At 42.2% G+C, this 22,884-nt stretch overlaps 1 protein-coding gene across 2 annotated transcripts in view; it reads right to left on the bottom strand.

The window, feature by feature from the left end:
• doc2b (double C2-like domains, beta) overlaps positions 1-22,884 on the bottom strand; it is a 462,393-nt gene that overhangs the window by 258,820 nt on the left and 180,689 nt on the right. The window contains exon 2 of one of the 2 annotated variants that reach the window (XM_051930789.1): positions 2,839-3,027. In XM_051930789.1, coding sequence (XP_051786749.1) covers positions 2,839-3,027 — 189 coding nt within the window. Of the gene's footprint in view, positions 1-2,838; positions 4,345-22,884 lie in introns of those variants that run through there. The other variant, XM_028807125.2, reaches the window with a different exon arrangement.

Raw genomic sequence — 22,884 nt, 5'->3', positions numbered from 1 at the left:
AGTGATTTTAAGTCCATAAGAACCATGCTTTCTAAAACTAGATGGATGAAATTTACACATCACTAGGTGCTCAGTATAAATGTACGCTACTGAAACCATTTAGGAGATGAAAACATAGACTTACTATTATAGATAGACCCTGTATCTATAATAAAATCAGAGGGTAGCAATGTCAATAGTTTATAATATGGAGCTTCCACAGAATCGGACCATCTGAAATTTAAATCTTGAAAAGGAATCCCCTCTGTGGTAACACATTTTAGAAATGGCAATATACAGCAGTAGACAGCAATCTTTAATTCACAGTCCTTGGTCTTTAGTATCATGCTGCCATTAGACTAAAAATGCTCAGCATGGGATCATCACAACAAAAAGCTGGGACAACACATGACCTCAATAGATGTGAAACTTCCCATTCAACTCAGGGTCTACATATTGTCTGATGTTTACTTTGAGAACTCTCATCAACCTATGTGTCTCAAAGCATCAGACTGCAAAGCATCAGTGGATTAAAAAATATTTATATATATATTAATGTATTCATTCATTCATTGACCATTTAAACCCACTTACTTCAATACAATGTCAAAGGGTGACTGAGCCAGTTGTGACAGTAGATAGATAGATAGATAGATACTTTATTAATCCCAAGGGGAAATAAATATCATATAATAATAATATCATATTCTGTCCAGTAGCCAAGTTGCTTTGTCCCATGGAACACTCATGAACACAGTTTCTGATCAACCCTGCACAAATGAGCTGATGGATGAGGATGCAAGTTTTCAGAGGGTCTTAAGCTGCACAATTCAGCTGATAACTAATAGGAAGACATGTGACAGCATTTGTAGGCATCAGTGACAACACTGTGCTGATACTACGAGAGTCATTGTATGCAGTAACCCACTGCTGCTCTTCACTTTGATAGCTAAATTGTAGCTGTTGTCATATTATGAATGGATGTGAACAAAGAGTCTTTGTGCTTTGCACTCCTAAGAATGGTATCAATATCAAGATATTATGGGTAGGCTACAATGGTTGAATGTTGTGATGCTGCAAAATATGCACAACATTTTAAGACCTGACAAAGACAATGAACACACCAACCTGTCTTATAACTTGCTTATATATATCATGATTGCAGTACTTCAGTGAATATCCCCCAGCAACTAGTACACATTGAGAACCAACCTTGACTAGGCAAACAGTCTCTCACGGGGTTCACTCACGCTCACTCAAACATGCATGTATTAGAAAAACCTTGGCAAACCCATCACAAACTGTGGTCATATTGGGATCTGAACTGTGCAACAGCACTAACCACTGTGCCACCACTCTACACTTGCAGAGATACCGAACAGTGTATAGCACTTTGTGGAAAGCACTTTCTCAAGTGTATGGTACTATACAGTATGTAGAAGTGGCTACTTATTTGTGTCCCTTTGTGCTTGTTGATGTTGTGTCATAGTGGGTAGTAGCAGCCTCTTTGTGGAAGTACCCTAACATACTATAGCTCCATTAATGCTAACAGTATTATTTAATCTCACCATTTTACAACATAATATACACCAGCTCCCAGGCTCATCCACCAGAATTGCGAGCTGGAATAGAATTACAATCTAACAGTTTATTAAAATTTACTGTACTGTGAACGGACCGTGAAGGAGGAAGTTTATTGATGCAACAGTTGACAATCTGGAGGCGCACTTCCATCCAGCTGTCTTCCTTCTCTATTCATGTATTCTCAGGTGCCCTGCCTCTCAAGGCTTCTGTCCAGTGCCCTGCTCTGCTGCATAACAAAGGTTGTGTTGCAGTAAGCATCTGCCTTACCACAGGCTCACAAAAGCAGCCTGAGAATCTGAGCGTGAAATCAAAGCTCCTGTCGTGAAGAAAGTCACATTTCCCCACCTGGGGAATAACAAAGCGCATGCAGACGACAGGAAAGAGACGAGACAAGTGACATCTTGGAGTGCGATTCTGTCGCCACATTACACAGCATTGCCGTAAAACACAAAGACATACAGGAACTCTTGCAAGACTGTGGAATATTTTACCTATTATTATCAAGGCTTTTTGATAGATGTTAAGTGTTCCCATTTGCTAGTACGTGAGACGTGTATGGAAACAACTGTTTGAAACAGAGTGAGAAATGTTTGAAAGATGATTGCAAACCCCATCCAGATTAACATTACAGTGAGAGGTGTGTAGCAGCATGTGGATTATTGTGTGCAGCAGCATGTTAGTAATCTTATGTGTCAAACATCTGTGGCAACGCCATGTGAACATTGTTGGGGTGTGAAGAGACATTCATGGATATTTAGCGGGAGACATGAAGAAGCATGGCTGAGTTTTGAAAGAGAGGTGCATAGCAGTAGTGTTGACAATTGTGTAAGCAATCTGTCGCCGTAGTGCCAAGTACTCTGTGTGATGCATGTAGAAGCATTTTTGAAGCCTTAGCGAGGAGTGAAAAGCTTTATTGCTGATGAATGTGAGAGGGAGTTGTGTAGCAGTAAAAGGTGGGATTTAGCACTGCTGATTATTCTGTGAGCAGTGTGCAGTGTTGCTGCTAAACATTGTATAAAGTGTACAAAGTGGTACAGCAGATGTGATGGAGATGTCTTTTTTTATATTTAAGGTTTGCTATAACTATGTGATAATCTGCGTGTTGTGCCTTGGAGTGAAACTATAATCGAAAACTTGACTGTGGCAGAGAGTTGAATTATTATACACTGTGGCTTTGAGTGTGAATACTTGAGACAGTTCCACAGTTGCTACAAACAACTGCCTGCCCCCCACCATCCCATTCACCCCCATTCTGACGGAGCTCACAATACTCACTGGAGTCATCGGAGTCGTAGCCCTCAACCTCTGGCTCTTCTTCCTTTTTCCCAGGCATGGCAGCTGCCGCTGCTGCTCCAAACACCTTGTCCACATCTTCATCCTCTCGGGAGGCATCCGAAGGGGCTGTTGATGAAGGTTGACTGGCTGATGAGCGCAGCGAACTGGTGCGGCTGATGGCAGGGGTCACTGTGGGGGGAAGACCCCGCGGGAAGCGGGGAAAATAGTCAGAGATCTGCTTGATTGGCTGAATGGGACCGGGGCAGACATCGATCGCCATGTGCTCCTGGATGCTAATGGTCGTCTTTTCTCCTTTGCGGAGTGTCATGCATGCACCCTTCGTCTGACAGCCCAAACCCAGAGGAATGGAAGGAGAACCAAAAAAAAAAAAAAGAAGAGTTAAAAATCCCAGAGATACAGCCAACTGCAACACCACAGAGTGGTTATCAAACTTTATCCTGTTCCTTGTTCACCAGGTGCAATAAAAACCCAGTTTCAGCCAGCGTATCAAGTTTTACCCCCCCATTCAAAAAAAAAAAATCCCCCTAGCCCAAGCAGGACTACATGGAGAATGCCAGTCTTATGCTCTGTCTGCCTGGCAAACTCTGAGCATGCTGTCTGCCTGCATTCAGCACTGGCTGCTCTGAACAGCTCCTGTGTCTGAGCCCTGATGAGGGAGTATGAGCGTTTGCGCGCAGAGTGTGTGTGTGTGTGTGTGTGTGTACATGTGTGAGGAAGAGGGGAGGAGACGGTGTGATGTCACTGCTTAGCAACCAAGCTGTAAACAGGAACTGAAGGAATGAGTGCTTAATGAAGCATGGGCTGGTAGATGTGTGAACGTACAATCCATCACTCTGAGACTACTTCAGATGAGACAAGCATATGCGTGTGTATTGGGGGGCGAGGGGGGGGGGGGGGGAATGGAATAACAGCTATTAATCCACTCTACATGTTCAAGTGTAGATCATACTCTAGGTGCTAGAGACAGATGGGTGGGAGTAACTTCTTAATACTAGGAGCCACTTAGTGTCCTCTCTACAATGATCTATCCTGGAAAGCAAAGGTACTAATATAAGACAAACATTCAAGCACAAATAAACCGAGAACAAACTGTTTGGTATCCTACATGTTAGAGGGCTCTTTGTTGATCTGTGACTCTGGATTTGTTTTGAGAAAAAGACAAAGTCAGCAACAAGTATATTGAATCCACAAACCTTCTGACTCCTTCCTACAAGCAAATTTACAAAGTGGGGAACATTCCCTCCTGGCATTGTGATAACATTTATTATTATTGGATGAAGTCATTTTTCAAACCTTATCCCGAAACGTGCTACACTAATAAGCAAATTCTTCATTGTTTTTTTTATTAAATTCTGATGCATGACACCTAACTCCTTCAGAGTAAAACTGGAACCATATATTAATTTTGGAATGTGTCTAGGCTTATTTTTAAATGACTGTTTATTTACATGCAGTTGAACAGCTCTCAGTATTTGAAAATCACAGTATCTTTTTTCTCCGTTAAATATGGAAATGTAAACCTGTCACTACCACTACCAGTGTGCACATGCACACACACTGACAATTGCTATTTTAAGTTCCTTACATGGTAAGGATTTTTCTTTTCAATCAGTACACCAGTGCTGCTTCATACAATGCTTAACCAGTGGGCGTTGATCAGGGCAGCACAGCAGTGAACTGTTTAAAATTTAGCTGGAGGATCTGGGTTCTTCTATTCCAGGCCTGATCGCTGTCTAAATTGAGTTTGCACATTCTCTTTATGTTGTGTGTATTATAGCAGTACAGTGTCTTCCTCCAATATCCCAAAAATGTGATAACTCAAAATTTGCCGGGTTCTTGCCCTTAGATACAAAGGCATTTTTCCCAGGCTTGGTTCCTATCTAATGCACTATAACTCTCTGCAATGGAAAATGCATATAAGGAAAATGGACGAAGTGGCATGGTGTACTGCCGCTACTACTCATAGTTAAGAACTCAGAGCTCAAAGCATTATATGGCTGCTCTGCTTGTATCAAATGACAAATGACGTCACTAAGCAGAAATAGTGAAACATTTTGTGTGCAGGTTCTGTTTGGAATGATGTGCACATGAAGGCCTCCTGAACTTACTGCAAAATAAATTAATGTGACAATACTTATGGTGGGCCAAAACAGGAGTGGACTGGTGGGATCCAAACAATGTTCTCTGTAAATGGCCAACGACTGGCGAGAAAGGTTCTCTATATAATACAATATATTTCTTTATTTATTGCTTAATTTTTTTCTGAAATGTGACATATTGCTGAGAGTGTCACCATGCTGGTAAGAAAAGGAAACCTCCAGAGGGCAGTTAAGACCTGAAAATGTAATTTGTGCTGCAAAAACAACAACAAGCAGAGCCACCTTGGGGGGTTGGTTTGTGGGAAGGAAAGGAGAAAGTTGCAACCTGACTAGAAACTTGTATTATTCTCAGAACATAGAGATGGCCCAATGTTGGTATACAGGCAAAATGTCTCCTGACCAACAGGGGGCAGCACCACTGATCCATTTTAGAAGTAGGGACATGCTGCTCTTTTAAAGGTGAGGTATTGGAAAGTAATCACTGATTATCCTGTAATCATTTAGCCAAATCCAGCCTAAGAAACCAGATGTCAGATTTATAAAACTTATGTACAAAACAGGCCCAAAATGTGTATAAGCAACTTTTCACACAACACTTTGCATGAAATTGCGAAATGACTAAACCCTTGATCAAGAAGGGAAATGCAACCAAACCAGATAAATGACGACTCACACGCTGTTATTACAATGTGTGATGATGTAACAAACATATTAAACCTCTAAAGTGATAATTATGATATACAGATGGTATTTTACTTCCCTTTGAGGAGGGCCAATGCTACATATTTGCACTGAAGAACAGTTTTGTTTTTTCGTCAGATTATATCGGCTACTTGTTGTCACTTCACAGGGAACTGGATGACTGGTCAGGAATACTTTCAACCAAGCTTTACTGTCATGGCTGTGCTGGAAGACATTAACTGACTGACAAGACACCACATTCATTTTCCATATGATATAGGTGTACATACTGTACATAAAACAGAAGATGACTTTGCCAACATAAAAAGGCATTTTGCAGCAGTGTCCAGTATTCTTAAAGTAATCAGGACACCTAGTGAAAATGACTGCTTTGGTTAACTGTAAGCAGTTACACTCCATTAATACAAACGTCATCTGTGATACCAAGATGAGAATGACAAACCTCATGGCTTGGTTGCCTGGGTCAACCCATGATTTGTTTATGTTGTGGCAAAATAGCTTTGGCAAACAATTTGCTGATGATGCTGTACATGATGGCTGGGTTGTTGGTAAAGTACTGTACTATTCATTCTGACAGCAGCAGTGCCTACCTGCTGATACATTATTCATATCCCTGACCCTCAGAATACAGAGGTTAGTCACCGTAATGCTGCACATGTCTTTGTGCACTCATTTGTAGAGTGTACCATGGGACTCCTCAGACGTAAGTGACAGGACTTCAATGTGTCAGATGGGAGGCTGCTCTACCAGCCAATGAAAGTGAGCAGCATCATGACTGCATATGAATGAGGATGATTAGCATGATTCATATATGGTTGTTTCAGGGGGCAACTGGGCAGGGTTTGAGGCACATTTACAAAATGATTGTGACTTACAAAAGGTAGATTGCTTAGAAATGTGCATAAGCCAGGCTTAATAAATCAGATTTTTTTGTCAGACAGATTTTCCTGTTTCTCAGCATAGACACTTTAATGCTTAAATGCACACAAAGTTTTATAAATGGGGCCCCTGACTTTGTAATGGATATTGAATGTACAAAGTTGAAATGATCTGAAGAGCCTCCAGAGAGCATTGTGGATTGATGATCCTGGGACTTCATAGACTTGTACTGACGCCAGATTATGCTCTACTCAGGAAAGAGGTTGTAAACTGCTGCTCCACTTTTGAGTCAAGAATTGGGTAAAAAGGAAGAGAGTTTAGCATTGTAAGAAAGAAAGAAACAAAGAAAAAAACAAAGAAATAGATGGGATGTGAGAGAAGGGGTCACTTTCACAGTACTTGTAATTTAACCAGTTTAATCAAAGTAGCCAAGCCTCATCTCCAGGAGATAAACTCTTGATGAGTTAAGCCAAGGGCAACCGCTCAATTTTTTTTTTAAATATATTCTTGTGCTCTATCTTTGTTCATCCTATCTGTATGTGTTTCTTTAATAAACCACCCACTTTTGTAGTTTTGGGCCTCCTTCCCATGTATTCTGAGTGTGGAGGTTTACTACAAGTCACCAGTCATAGAAATTGTAGCAAGGTTTGATCATCATTCCCATCAGTTCTTATTGCTGGATTTTAAGCTTAGTGCCACCTATAGGACTGGAGTGTTCACACGCATCCCCCAAGCAACAGAGTGCAATCCATGCCATCCCTAGAGATTTTCCTGTAATGAATGCTTCACACATCAGTCTTTGCAACATGCATGGACAGAGAATGTGTATAGAATCAACTCATCCATTCATTCTGGCAACATAATGCGCACACCCTGGATAAGACATGCAGGATGCTGTTTCTAAATAAATGGAGAGTACTGGTCTTCACCCACTGTGATATCAATAGCTGTGATAAAAACTGCAAAGAAAGTACAAGCTGAACATTCATGGTACTCAACTTTGCCATTGCCTGATCATCAGTGTACACTGCTTCTCACACCTTTAACCCATTCTAATCACCTGCTGACTGTCTTTGACCATGATCTTCCTATGTTTTTTTGCCTTTGATCACACCTTCTTGATGCTATTTGTGTTTCACTATGTCTCTCAATTTTAGTTATTACTGAGCAATCACTCAATACAATAATTAAGCAACATTCTGAAATGCACTATTTGTTTAGCTATTAAGCCACCTGTATCTCAGTTGGGTCTCTGCTAAGTCTCTAATAATTTTGCTTATGTCCTTTTTATTTGACCACATATCTAGTTTTGGCTTTTGCTACTGTTTACTGACTATGTTGTTGCCTTCTGATTTTGTCTCTTCATCTGTTGTGACCCAAGTGTGAAAAACGGCTAGTTCAGATAGTCTAAATTTTGAATCATAGACCAACAGACAAAAACACAAATGATTTAGGAAAAATAATAATCAAAAGGATCAGCATACATCTGTGCCAAAAAGTCAAAATGACGCAGCAACCAAAATCTTATTCCAAAATTGTAGGTAAAAAATGAAGCCCTGAACCAATTAAAGATACTATAACAAAAATTCACACAAAAATTATCTTAACTATTGAATGCCTTACACTGTATGTCACCATGTTTTATAATGGTGGGAAAGTGACATCACAGGCCATGCCCAGTTCACATCACCTTCCCCGGCCAAGTGACTAGCAGTGGACACCATTACCAGAAACAAAATGACCACAACCATGAAAACGAGTACAAAATGAAGGCAATAATGTAAACACTGCTAAACAAAATGATATCAAAGATGTAAAAAATAAGTAAACAAAGAAGATGTCATTGAAATCATATTTTTAATGTACATTGTAATATATGTCAATAGTCTCATCAGACCTCCGCAGGTTTTGTCCCTTTATATCTGGTTTGCCACTCCATGTTCTGCTGCACCTTTAAATTTATTTTCTCCCACTGCTTTAGATATGCTACCAAGAGTGAAATTACGAGGTGTGATATTGCATAGATGGATGTCTTTTTTGTTTTTTTGACAGATCCTTGACATCAATCCTCCCTGCTCTTCAATGGAAATGCAATTGTGACAAAACAATCAATAAGATGACACTGATCTCCTCCAGGAGTGTCCATGCAGCTTTTCATGTTTCTCACAAGTGGTCAGCCCACAAAGCACAGGGACTCTGTCCTGGTCTAATGCTTTCACAGTTCAAGTAGGCAACTTACAATAATAGGAAGGTTAAAGATAAACCACAGCCTAGGCTGAGGTGGTAGTTGGGTTTAGGAGATTATATTCCAAGTCTCAGTATTCCCATCCATATGACTCAAGACATAAATCATCTTGGTCCATTTTTTTTTGGATTGAAAGAAAGAAGTTTACAGGACAACAAGATATGTGGTCTGTTCTCATGAATGCTGTAACCCCAGGCCACCAAGCACACTTGCTACATTGACCACGTTCTAGAGGATAGCTTTGTTTAGCCTGAAGAAATAATAAAACACATACAAACAAACAGCTTTGAACAGACAAGCTTCTTGCCAACCCATTTAGTGGCCCAGCGGGGGCGTTCACTCAACACTTCCTGTGTGAAATCGATTCACAGCCAGAACCTTCAAAAGTCTGATGGCAGTGTGCACTGCTCCATTAATTTTTGAAGTTATTCAGAAATGGAGCTGGCCTCTCTCCATCAGCACCCTCGGTTGTTCAAACACGTCAATAATCCACCAGTCAGGGATATTCTAGGATTCCTACCAAAAAGGTTCTGGACATCTGGCCAGTTTGTGTCTACATTTCATCTGAAAGCAATTGATTTGTCTTTGCTTTCATTTCATTGTAATTTTGCACCTTGTGAAGAAGAGACAAATGTCTCTGGAAACAGAGCTTAGGACCAAATCACTGAGAGACTTTTAGAGACCTATGCGCCCCAAGGGTACATTGTATTCTCTGGTGCCTACATAATGTACATGTGAATGTGGTTATGTGGTATGGATTTTTGGATATCTGTATATTTGTAGTTTAAATATAAATTGACCCTGCATATTGTATGCAAGAGGTGATTTGCAATGCGTTGGTATTCCATGCAGGGTTGGTTGTTTACTTGAGCAAGAGGCTGCTGAAATAGGCCCTAGATGTTATAAAAATTAATGTGACAGAACGAGAGAAGGCAGACATGAAGACAGATAAAGTAAAAAATAATCCAATGAGAAAGGCTGTGAGTGAAAGAGGCTGAACATGAAAACCAGCAGAGAAGATGAAGACTTTGTCTGTCAGACATTCAAAAGGAGACATGAAGGTATACTTACTGCTGTTTAACACTGGTCACAAACTGTACCCTTATTCATTCATTTTTGAAGGTGTTTTGTTTTTCATTTCAGGTTCATATGGAAGCTCTCACCTATTTCAGCAGTACTGGGTGCAAGTTATGAGCTAACAGTAGATGGGATGCCAGTTCATCTCGTGGCCCATTGCTACCACACTCATCTAGCCACCCGCTTTCTGTGACTGATTATTCAAATATAGAGGATTTGGAACTGTAGCCAGTCCTGGAAGTACTAAGTGTAAGGCAAGAAATTATCTTTAATAATTAATAATCTGGTCCTGCATAAGGTCTACCCTTACATACACTTACATGCATCTATTTATATATTCACCAATCCATTTATTTGTACATCCATTCATTAATCCACTCAATCACCCATCAATCCTTAATCTGCACCCATTATTCCTATATAGGACACCTGTAGCTCTAGCCTGCTCTGGAAGTGTCATGTGCATATGATGGTGTACCAGTCTTTCACAAAACACAGCCACACACCAATAATCTATCTACTCATTCATTTATGCTACTTCCAGTAAAGAGCCATTGCCAGTTCTGGCAGTACTGGATACAATGCATGATCCAACCCTAAATGAGATACCAGCCAATCACAGGGCACACACTAATCAAGAAATATTCACACTAACATCTGTTCATTCATTCAATACTTATTGCTGTGGGAGGTGTAGTCTTTCCTGGCAGTAAATGTTGCAGGTCAGGAAAAAAGCATAGATGGAATGCCAGCATATCACAGGGCACACTCATACACACTCCCATGCTCACACATTCGGCAATCTGTGTATGGTCTAGTCATGAATCCATTTCTTCTAATAAGAGGTCATTGGGTAACATGGACTTTGAGTGTTACAATCATGTTCAAGGGAGGAGAAATCCTTGGACTGTAAGCCAGTTATTCACAGGGCACAATCTAACACTCATGCATACCAAATCTATAACAAGTTACTGTATAGCTTAATTTTACACCTTGGAACGTGGAAAGAGAAAAATATATATATGCATAAGAAAATCCACTTGGATATTGGGAGCAAATGTAAACCCCACAATTGAACCGAACTACCTGGAAGTGTGATGTAGCAGCTCTAATAATAAAACCTTCTGCCAAAAATAATGCTTGTAAAAATCAGAGTGTGGCCAATAGTAGAAAATGACTTTGATGGTAGCGGCCGCTTGGTTTTATAAATAAAAGTGGTTGTTTGGTTTGAGAAAGTCACCAGCCACTCCTTATGCTCTATGGATTATAAAGTGGAAAATTGGATGGACTGACAGCAGACCTAAGAAAATGGAGAAGGTGCTGAGGTCCACATTGAAAGACCTATATCATCACTAACCTGGGCAATGCTTTAAAAAAAATACAGTGCATCCGGAAAGTATTCACAGCACATCACGTTTTCCACATTTTGTTATGTTACAGCCTTATTCCAAAATTGATTAAATTCATTTTTTTCCTCAGAATTCTACACACAACACCCCATAATGACAACGTGAAAAAAGTTTACTTGAGGTTTTTGCAAATTTATTAAAAATAAAAAAACTGAGAAATCACATGTACACAAGTATTCACAGCCTTTGCTCAATACTTTGTCGATGCACCTTTGGCAGAAATTACAGCCTCAAGTCTTTTTGAATATGATGCCACAAGCTTGGCACACCTATCCTTGGCCAGTTTCGCCCATTCCTCTTTGCAGCACCTCTCAAGCTCCATCAGGTTGGATGGGAAGCGTCGGTGCACAGCCATTTTAAGATCTCTCCAGAGATGTTCAATCGTATTCAAGTCTGGGCTCTGGCTGGGCCACTCAAGGACATTCACAGAGTTGTCCTGAAGCCACTCCTTTGATATCCTGGCTGTGTGCTTAGGGTCGTTGTCCTGCTGAAAGATGAACCGTCACCCCAGTCTGAGGTCAAGAGCGCTCTGGAGCAGGCTTTTATCCAGGATGTCTCTGTACATTGCTGCAATCATCTTTCCCTTTATCCTGACTAGTCTCCCAGTCCCTGCCGCTGAAAAACATCCCCACAGCATGATGCTGCCACCACTATGCTTCACTTTAGAGATGGTATTGGCCTGGTGATGAGCAGTGCCTGGCTTCCTCCAACGTGACGCCTGGCATTCACACCAAAGAGTTCAATTTTGTCTCATCAGACCAGAGAATTTTCTTTGTCATGGTCTGAGAGTCCTTCAGGTGCCTTTTGGCAAACTCCAGGCGGGCTGCCATGTGCCTTTTACTAAGGAGTGGCTTCCGTCTGGCCACTCTACCATACAGGCCTGATTGGTGGATTGCTGCAAAGATGGTTGTCCTTCTGGAAGGTTCTCCTCTCTCCACAGAGAACCTCTGGAGCTCTGACAGAGTGACCACCGGGTTCTTGGTTACCTCCCTGACTAAGGCCCTTCTCCCCCGATCGCTCAGTTTAGATGGCCGGCCAGCTCTAGGAGGAGTCCTGGTGGTTTTGAACTTCTTCCACTTATGGATGATGGAGGCCAATGTGCTCATTGGGACCTTCAAAGCAGCAGAAATTTTTCTGTAACCTTCCCCAGATTTGTGCCTCGAGACAATCCTGTCTCGGAAGTCTACAGACAATTCCTTTGACTTAATGCTTGGTTTGTGCTCTGACATGAACTGTCAACTGTGGGACCTTATATAGACAGGTGTGTGCCTTTCCAAATCATGTCCAATCAACTGAATTTACCACAGGTGGACTCCAATTAAGCTGCAGAAACATCTCAAGGATGATCAGGGGAAACAGGATGTGCCTGAGTTCAATTTTGAGCTTCATGGCAAAGGCTGTGAATACTTATGTACATGTGCTTTCTCAATTTTTTTATTTTTAATAAATTTGCAAAAATCTCAAGTAAACTTTTTTCACGTTGCCATTATGGGGTGTTGTGTGTAGAATTCTGAGGAAAAAAATGAATTTAATCCATTTTGGAATAAGGCTGTAACATAACAAAAGGTGGAAAAAGTGATGCGCTGTGAATACTTTCTGGATGCACTGTAGCTCAACTCTGATTGATAGTTGTATAATTTTAAAACACAAAAATGAAATAGATGCCACTGTGTGGCATGGTGGAGCTGGTTTTATCCCAATATCCAGAGGGATTTGCCATTTTGACTAGCCAGCACTTACGGGCACTTTCAAGTGTCATTTATTCATTGCTCCGCCTCAACTACCCAAACCAATCAGTGCCCACTATCAAATGTGCAGCAAATGACAGAACAGCATTAGGCAGTGTTACCAAAAAAAGGAGAGCTCATCAGTAGCAGCTGCACGTTGCAAGGTGGAATGCCGTCAAATCGTTGGCACTCAACTCACTCAGGAGCTTTTCAGGCAGCCCAAGGAACCAGAATGGACATTCCAGAGAACCTCTCTGTAGTGAGGAGTACATTTGTATAGTGTTCGACCAAGCTGTCAGAAAACAAAAGACATAGAAGACGTGCGTCTCTTGCCTCTGAACATCCTCACTTCAGAGGTGCCGAGTGGCCAGGTGTCTCTGTCTTTGCACTCCTGTGCAGAAAGCAGATGGCACACTGACCTGACTGCAGATTACAGGTTTATGTCAAAGGCAGACATGCCAGGCTCCTCCAGAAAGCAGGATTAGGCTGAGTCAGCCACATTAGCCGCTTTAGAACAACAAATGCGATATGATAAGTAAAAATATAGTGAGTAGCTAAAAAGAAAGATCAAAGAGTGGGAGAGGAGAACAAAGGACAGTCAGAGAGAAAGGTCAAAGAAATAGAGAAGGTCATAAGACAAAGAAAGGCTGAAGGAGAAGGCGGAAGGCATGAGTGGGAGACTGACAGACATCAAGTTGGTTCAGAAAAGAAAGTAAATAGAATGAGGAATATGGACTGGCAAGAAATGATTCGCCAAAGAGAGAGAAAAGAAGAGGCAAGGCAAAAATGATTAAAGCAAGAGGAAAAGAAAAAAAAAAAACAGAAGGAGAGGAAACAATAATGGGCCAGTTCACCCAGTTAAGCCATAACATCTATGCTCTACCATCAGTCCAGCTGTGCATCTTCTAACCTGCTTATCCTGTTCATTCTGTACCCATACTGACAGGTGATTACAAGGTAGAAACCACCACTGAATGGGCTGCCAGTCCACTATGGGGCATACTCGGGCACACTTCTTAACAATATTAAAATAGTGATGGACTGGAACCTTAGTCATAGATGATTTTTGGCTTGTGCCAAAACAGTGTTTGTCTTTCAGCTACCCTGTAAATGGATTAGCTTTATTTAAAAATGGGCAGAACATAATTTGAAATTAAAAAAAAGAACAAATTCTTTTTTTCAATCATTAAATAAAAATCCAATAAAGAAAATGGAAGGAGGAAGAATGAGACAGGAATATCCCAAAATAGGCTGGGAAAGAGACCTGAATGTTGAATGCTACTCGTATTTCCCAGAAGCCTGTGTTCTAAAATCACCCAGTGCATGGCATCAGACCACCATGTTAGTGGGGTCATTGGAAGACTTTTTACCCCATTGCCATGCCACTTCAGGGCCTCAAATTTGCCTGGTAACCTTGGGCTAAACTTTTCTGATTCTAGACTTGAAAGAGTGGGATAATAAAATGGAAGGATGGATATATTTACATAAACTACATCCATCTATTTATTTATCTAATTCAGGGTCCCAAACATATCCTTGTTCCACAGTATGCAAAGTGGGATCCAGGCTTAGGCAGGATGCCAGTCTATTAAAGGACTTGCTCACTCACACTCATAATTCTCTGTGTAATTAGGAGAATGAACTTATCATGCATGTGCAAGATATCTGGGGTATAGAGATACAAGGGGAGCATGCAGACTGCTCACAGGGAAAACAGGGATAATGCCACGAAAAATGATTCCTTGCATCAAATGCTGCAGGTCATTTCAACATCAGAATGCTGTGAATAGTTTACAGCCTTCATTCAAATCAGAGACAGCCACCGACTAAGACTGCTGTTACTGCTTTTTCTGCAAAATAGCATTCCTCCATTAAACACATGCTACTTCTTATTAGAACTTTAACTCAATTTTACTTTTAAATCTGTACTTTCTTGCTGGGTGACTAATAATTAGTTCTGCTGCCCCATAGCTCAAGAGTCTTGAGTTCAAATCTCAGCCAGATCACTGTCTGTGTAAAGTTTAAATGTTCTCCCTGTGTCTGTATGCTTTTCTACCAGGTACTTCTCAAAAACAACAATGCTAGATTAACTGGCCAAGTCTGAGAAAGTGAGTGTGTTTTACAGTAAACTGGCATCTTACCCAGGGCTGTCCTCTGTCCGAATAATAATAATCCTGATTACTGTGGTGCCCAAACTTGGGGTGGAGATTTTCCTGAACTGTTAACCATAGTCTGATAGACAGCAAGCTTCTGTTTACGCTGAACTGCCTACAGACGAACAGACTCCTAAAAAACCCTCTTAGACATACAAATGCATGTTACATGTGCAGAAAGCACATTGCACATTTAAAAAATAAGCCTAACTTGTTTTAAAAATAAACACAACCTGATGCAACAGAAAAACTTTTCTGTAGTATCAGATTATACATTGGCATTCAACAGTATCAATGGACGAATAGTAAAAGTAAACGATATGTGTGCCGCAGGTGATGTGTATGCACTCTCTTGTTCAGCATTACAACAATAGTGTAGGAGTCTATGTAAGCTTAAAAGAATTGGCAGCGGTGTTCATGAAAATATGAACCACAAAATATTCCCCTCCTCGAACCGCCACCTTATTGTGGTGGAGGTGTTTGCGTGTCCCAATGATCCTAGGAGCTCTGTTGTCCGGGGCTTTATGTCCCTGGTAGGGCCACCCAAGACAGACTGGTCCTAGGTGAGGGATCAGACAAAGAGCGGTTCAAAGAAATCTTCCATGAAGAATAAAAAATTTGGATGCCATTTTCCCTCTCCCAGACGCAGGTCACCAGGGCCCCCCTCTGGAGCCAGGCCTGGAGGTGGGGCTCGATGGGGAGCGCCTGGTGGGCCGGGCCTGCACCCATGGGGCTCGGTCGGGCACAGCCCGAAGAGGTAACGTGTGTCCCCCTTCCCATGGGCTCACCACCTATGGGAGGGGGCAAGGAGGTTGGGTGCAGTGTGAGTTGGGTGGTGGCCGAAGGCGGGGACCTTGGCGGTCCGATCCTTGGCTACAGAAGCTGGCTCTTGGGACGTGGAATGTCACCTCTCTGAAGGGGAAGGAGCCTGAGCTAGTGTGCGAGGTCGAGAGGTTCTGGCTAGATATAGTCGGGCTCACCTCGACGCACAGCTTGGACTCTGGAACCAATCTCCTTGAGAGGGGCTGGACTCTCTCCCACTCTGGAGTTGCGCCCGGTGAGAGGTGCCGAGCGGGTGTGGGCATACTTATTGCCCCCCAACTTGGAGCCTGTTCATTGGGGTTTACCCCGGTGGACAAGAGGGTAGCCTCCCTCCATCTTCGGGTGGGGGGAGGGGTCCTAACTGTTGTTTGTGCATATGGGCCGAACAGCAGTCTGGAGTACCCACCCTTTTTGGAGTCCCTGGAGGGGGTCCTAGAGGGCATACCTTCTGGGGACTCCCTCGTTCTTCTGGGAGACTTTAATGCTCATGTGGGCAATGACAGTGAGACCTGGAAGGACGTGATTGGTAGGAATGGCCTCCCCGATCTGAACCCGAGCGGTGTTTTGTTATTGGACTTCTGTGCTCATCACGGATTGTCCATAACGAACACCATGTTCAAGCACAGGGGTGTTCATATGTGCACTTGGCACCAGGACACCCTAGGCCTCAGTTCGATGATCGACTTTGTGGTCGTGTCGTCGGACTTGCGTCCACATGTCTTGGACACTCGGGTGAAGAGAGGGGCGGAGCTGTCAACTGATCACCACCTGGTGGTGAGTAGGCTTCGATGGTGGGGGAGGATGTCGGTCAGGCCTGGCAGAGTCCCCTGTCAGAATTAGCTTCAACTCCCACCTCCGGCAGAACTTCGACCACGTTCCGAGGGAGGTGGGGGACATTGAGTCCGAATGGGCCATGTTCCATGCCTCTATTGTTGAGACGGCTGACCGGAGCTGTGGCCGTAAGCGGCAATCCCTGAACCCGTTGGTGGACACTGGTGGTGAGGGACGCCGTCAAGCTGAAGAAGGAGTCCTACAGGACCCTTTTGTCCTGTGGGACTCTGGAGGCAGCTAAAAGGTACCAGCAGGCCAAGCGGGATGCGGCTTTGGTGGTTGCTGAGGCAAAAACTCGGGCATGGGAGGAGTTTGGGGAGGCCATGGAGAACGACTTTCGGATTGTTTCAAGGAGATTCTGGTCTACCATCTAACGTCTCAGGAGGGGGAAGCAGTGCAGTGTCAACACTGTATATGGTGGGGATGGTGCGCTGCTGACCTCGACTCGGGATGTTGTGGGTCCTCATGCATGGTCCTCAGCTGGAAAAGGGTGGAGTGCCCTCTCAAGGTTGGGAGCGAGATCCTGTCCCAAGTGGAGGAGTTCAAGTATCTCGGGGTCTTGTTCACGACTGAGGGAAGAATGGAGCGTGATATCGACAGGCACATCGGTGCAATGTCCGCAGTGATGCGGGCTCTGCATCAGTCTGTCGTGGTGAAAAAGGAGCTGAGCCGTAAGGCAAAGCTCTCAATTTACCAGTCGATCTACGCTCCTACCCTCACCTATGGTCATGAGTTATGGGTAGTGACCGAAAGGACTAGATCGCGAATACAAGTAGCTGAAATGAGTTTCCTCCACAGGGTGTCTGGGCTTTCCCTTAAAGATAGGGTGAGAAGCTCAGTCATCCGGAGGGGCTCAGAGTAGAGCCACTGCTCCTTCGCATCGAGAGGAGTCTGATGAGGTGGCTCGGGCATCTGATCAGGATGCCTCCTGGACGCCTCCCTGGTGAGGTGTTCCGGGCACGTCTAACCGGGAGGCCCTGGGGAAGACCCAGGACACGCTAGAGGGTCTATGTCTCCCGGCTGGCCTGGGAACGCCTCGGGATTCTCCCGGAAGAGCTAGAAGTGGCTGGGGAGAGGGAAGTCTGGGCCTCTCTGCTCAAGCTGCTGCCCCTGCGACCTGATATCAGATAAGCAGAAGAGGATGGATGGATGGATGAAAATATGGATTTGAAATAGACAGTGTGTTACAACCTATTTAAAGGACTGCCATTAAGAATAGACAATGAAGATCCACAGCAGATGCAGATTTCAGTTCTCAAAACACCCGAATCAACAAATTTGCCTAACAACACCAGTAGAGACCCAGATAAGGCTGCACAACACCCATCCACTTCACATCTAAACAAATAACTAAAGAAATTTAATATTACTGTCTAATTGGAAATGCAAGTTAGCCATGACAAAACAGCGGCAGTGTTTAAATACAGTATGTATATTCATAGACCATAATGCTTATCCAAACTCTGTTTGCTATTATGTCACTCGTATAGGTATGCAATATTTAAAATGACAGAAAGATATTATAGCAGACAGAGGCACTTCTCAAACATGTGGAGCCCAGTAGCTGGGGTGGTCTATGATTGTGTCTGTTGGTCTGTCTTCACTGTCACAGTGCTCATTACAATGTGCAAATAAGTTATTAAGCTTCAGTTCCCTTGTGCTACTGAGCTTCTGAATGGATAACAGCGATTTTAGATTTGTATTTTCTCTCAGCGTCAACTCTTTTGTTCAGTATCTTCTGCTCTCACTCTAAAACCCCAGTGGTGGTTTAAAATGCACAGACTGGAGGAAATGGGGGTTGGTGAGTGTTTTAGGAAGAAGCCCTGTGGGTGTACCATTTGCAGCCCAGAATTTCACCACTACTTACTAAACATTTTTGAACGTGCTGTCCCCAGACATGTATTCTAATTTGAGAATCATGATTGACCCCACAAGACCGCTTTTGACAAAACACAGCATTTCAAATTGTATTCTAGTTGTAGAAGATTATCTCCGGACACAGACAGACACGGACCAGAATGTCCAAAATCTCGCACACAACACAGTGCACCAAACAGCCACACTAATTCAATTTCTTTTCTTCTGGTGCCTCTACTCCTAAGCTTCGTCCACCTTCTACCCGACTCTGGCCTCCCGAATGGAGTGAGGCGGCCTCCTTTATACTGCACCCGGAAGTGCTCAGGTGTCTCCCAATTGAGATCCGGCAGCACTTCCGGGTGTGGCAGAAGTGCTGCATAGAAACTCCGCTCCTCTTCTGGCAGCACTTCTGGGTGTGGCGGAAGTGCTGCATGCCCAGACTCTGGAGGTATCCAGGCGCCCCCTGGTGGTGGCCACAGACTCCCACCAGGTTGAGCTTCTGAGCTCCAATTCTGTGGCCCCGATGTAAACTAAGGGGGCTGCCCTCTCGTGTCCCAGGGGAGGTACTACTGGTAGTATATCCATTCCCCCGGTCTTCTCTTCAAAAGGGCATCCCATCCGGGCAAGATCCCCAGCCGTCCTTCACATAGTGTACTCTGAAAACAACAAACTAACATAGAGCATGGTATGCTTTAAAGTGGTTGTGTGGCAGGAAATCTACTGAAAACGAGAATGCTCTGAGTGCCCAGAAGGGGGCGCTGACCATGACGCAGTCCACTGGCATACTGAGCTGTGCAACATTGGATTTTTGTACTGATTAACCTTCCGAGCCAATCTAGTATGTGAACAGCAAGCTCCAGAATGTGCTCTCATTATCCAGCTAAATCAAGAAGTCAGTTATTTTCTGTCAAAATTACAATGATGAGTAATAAGATATAATGTGAATGCAAAACTAACTTGACCAGCTGACAACTCTAAGAAGGTAATGTGGAGAAAATCAAAGGGTCTGATTTGGTGTCCTTCTAATATTTACAGTCATAATTTTACCAGGTGTTGTCTGCCTCTCAATTTTGAGCTCATACTGGTTATGAGTATACCAATTAGCCTGAGTCTGATTTCCTCCCTTTCTTAGGCCAGAGGTCATTAGTCCTTAAAGCCTGGCTGGCACCTTCAGTGTCATCACTGCAAAGCTCATTCAGGTGTCTGTCAAATGTGTTATCACCCTTGCTGATTTTTTTTTCACTGGCAGCATTCCAGACGGTGGTTTCTTTGAATAGAAATAAAAAATCACATGGCAGTTCGTCTGGGCTTTCCTGACGACTAATGAGCAATGAAAATGTGCTGCTCTTTTCTCTTGTGGAAGGAGGGTTACAGTCTGTAGCATATTTTGCCCAGCAACACAGAGTCAAACACTGGATATTCCATTCTTCTAATGAAGGCTTTTGTTTGAAACATTTTTGGTTTGTAGAACTCCACAGGGGACCAGGGTCCCATCCATAACTGGCCTTGCCTGCCAGTACAACTATGAATAGGACATAGCAGGAGTGGAAAATAGAGAGATGGGTTATGAAGGGGCGCCCCACGATCTTAAGTGGGTATAGTGAATGGATGGGCAGACAGATTGTGAAAGGTACAACATAATGAAATGTCCATTACAGGACTGTGTGCAGAGAGCCGTCAACTGTGCTACTTTCAGACACAAGACTGCATGCACCTTGTGAGATTAAATTTGCAGATAATGAACTTAGCTCTCCTCTAAAGTGTACCAGTCAGCCTAGAGTGTCCTATGTAGGCTTCTGGAGGCTGCTCTTTCTGTCAGATGCGCACACAAATCACACTGGTTTCCCCTTGAAAGCTGCTAATGAGGGACTTTTACTAAAAGGTAATGAGGTTAATGGAAATGTAATAGTTAGTCTCAGTGCTCTAGAGAACAATCCATCAAATTGGCCTTCTATTCCTTTAATCTTTACGTTCAATCAAGCGGCTTTATTCATGACAAAAGAGGTGTGTTTAAGAAAAAGGAGCCTGCTTCTGACATTTACATCACTTGGGGTCTCATTTCTGACAAGTCACTGACAGACCCAAGGCAGGCTAAGGCAAAAAGGTGTAGTGAGCCCTGTTCTGTTTATCTTAAAATAACTGCATCGATTTTTCAGTTTAATGCGCCACATAAGAATTTTTGTGCCTTCAGACTTGCTGCCACCGTAAAACCCTGCCATGCTGAACCCCCCGTGCTTCCCCTGTGCCTGCTGTAAATAAATGAATGAATTCCTGGCTGACAGATGTGATCCAAAGATGCCACCTCTCTGATTGCAAGTTGCTTGAAATGAATGGGCCTGACAAGCTAGTGAGCGCCGCACGCTTGCATTTACCAACCGTCAAATCCCATTTACATGTCGTCTGCACACTCATGATAAGACAGGAAGATGGGGAAGTGCAGGGCAAATTATACAAGAAAGGGGCCTGCTAAATGCACAGCTCTTCTAGGCAGCACTCTGCAAAATTTCAATTCTTAGGAAAAGAACAGTGATCTCCAGTTTTTCTTTCTCCACATATGTGTGAATGGACCTTGCACTGGATAGGCACTTTGTTCAGGGCTTGTCCCTTCTTACGCTTAGTGCTGCTGTGCTTCTATTAAGATAACCAAGATAAACCATCTAACCCAGGAGTACCAAACAATATGAAATTTGTGGTTTTAAACCGTGCCTTACATGCCAAGTAACATGAAAGTCAATGTGCTTTATTGAATGTACAACACCGTACGTTTAAAGCGTACAGAAGAAGAAGTAAAGCATCTTTATGTATAGAAACAACTAAGATTTGACAAGAAAAGCTAAGTTTATAGAAGATACATTTTTTTCAAAAATTTTTTTTTGCCTTTTATTCTATATTTGTAGCAACCTTTTTTCTTTATACAGTACTTGTGTGGACTATTTGCTTTGAATCTTCACTAAATATTTTAAAACAAACTTTTGGACTGAGAGATTTCTTTCAGCATGCGTTTTACTCATGCTTGGACCTGCCTTACACACCCACAGCTACATGCACTAAAAAGCAAAATATAAAATTTTCTTTAACCACAATTTTTGTGGTTATATGTGACTAAATAAAATCGTGGGGCGTGCATAAGTTAATTGATTCAAACAATTTTTGAAACTTGTTTAGAATGGTGGGGAATTACAATGTAATTGTTTTTTTTATATTTTATTATGAAAGTAGCTGTTCCATTAATTGATTGAAGGAATTAATTTATGTGCACTCCTCAATTTTATTTAGTCACATATAACCACAAAATTTGTGGTTATAGAAAAATGTTTTTTTTGCTTTTTAGTGCATTTATAACTAAAGTAAATAAAATCGTTTTACTTATAAAAATTTGTTTTATATATTTTATTTTTTACTTTTTAGTTTTTGGGTATTTTGCAAATTATTTTTCTTTAATCATTTTTCATGAAAGGGAAGCTTCTTTAAAAGAACTATATAAAATATCTTCTTTGCAGAATTATTTGTATACTAAAAAGAATTATATTTTGGTCTCTATTTTTCTGTTCAGACTTTTATGGGATTAGCACTCAGTCGCTGCAAAAAAAAATACAGACGGCATAATGGAAAGCTTATGGTTATACTTCCTCACCATGATCATCAAGGCTAAATTAAAGTCAGCATACATATTTACCCACTCCATTCGCTGGAAGAGGCAAGTGGGGGCAATCCGATGCATCTCTTACTTGTATGTTCCTATATTTCACTATATTCTCTCTCTTGTCATTGAAGTGTATGCATTAATTGGAATCACATAACCATTAATTATGGTGAAATTTGTTATGTAATTGCATTGGTTTTGACAGATTATTGTATTGTCATCGATGCTGAACACGTAGGCAAAATTTTAAGAAATTTGCTTTGCCAAAAGTGGGTTTAAAATCAATTGCAATATTTGACCAAGATAAACAAACAGACAGAGGAGTCAAGTTAAATAAAATTGTTTAAGAAAAAAGAAATCTTAGATATACTGAAACCACCAGATGTCAAAGATTTTGCTTCCTGAAAACTCTTCAGTGTATCTTATGTCTTTTGGCCTGCTGATTATAAAAATAACCTTTAACATTTCCTATCATGTACCTTTTTATCGCAATACTGTAGTCTATTTTTGTGATTTGTTCTTGTACAGTAAGTATACACAAATAGTACTCGTACAAGAACTGCAACTGGATTATGTGTTGT

Source organism: Erpetoichthys calabaricus, chromosome 8 (assembly GCF_900747795.2).
Source record: "Erpetoichthys calabaricus chromosome 8, fErpCal1.3, whole genome shotgun sequence".
Lineage (NCBI taxonomy): Eukaryota > Metazoa > Chordata > Cladistia > Polypteriformes > Polypteridae > Erpetoichthys > Erpetoichthys calabaricus.
This window is presented reverse-complemented; position numbering and strand designations above follow the sequence as displayed.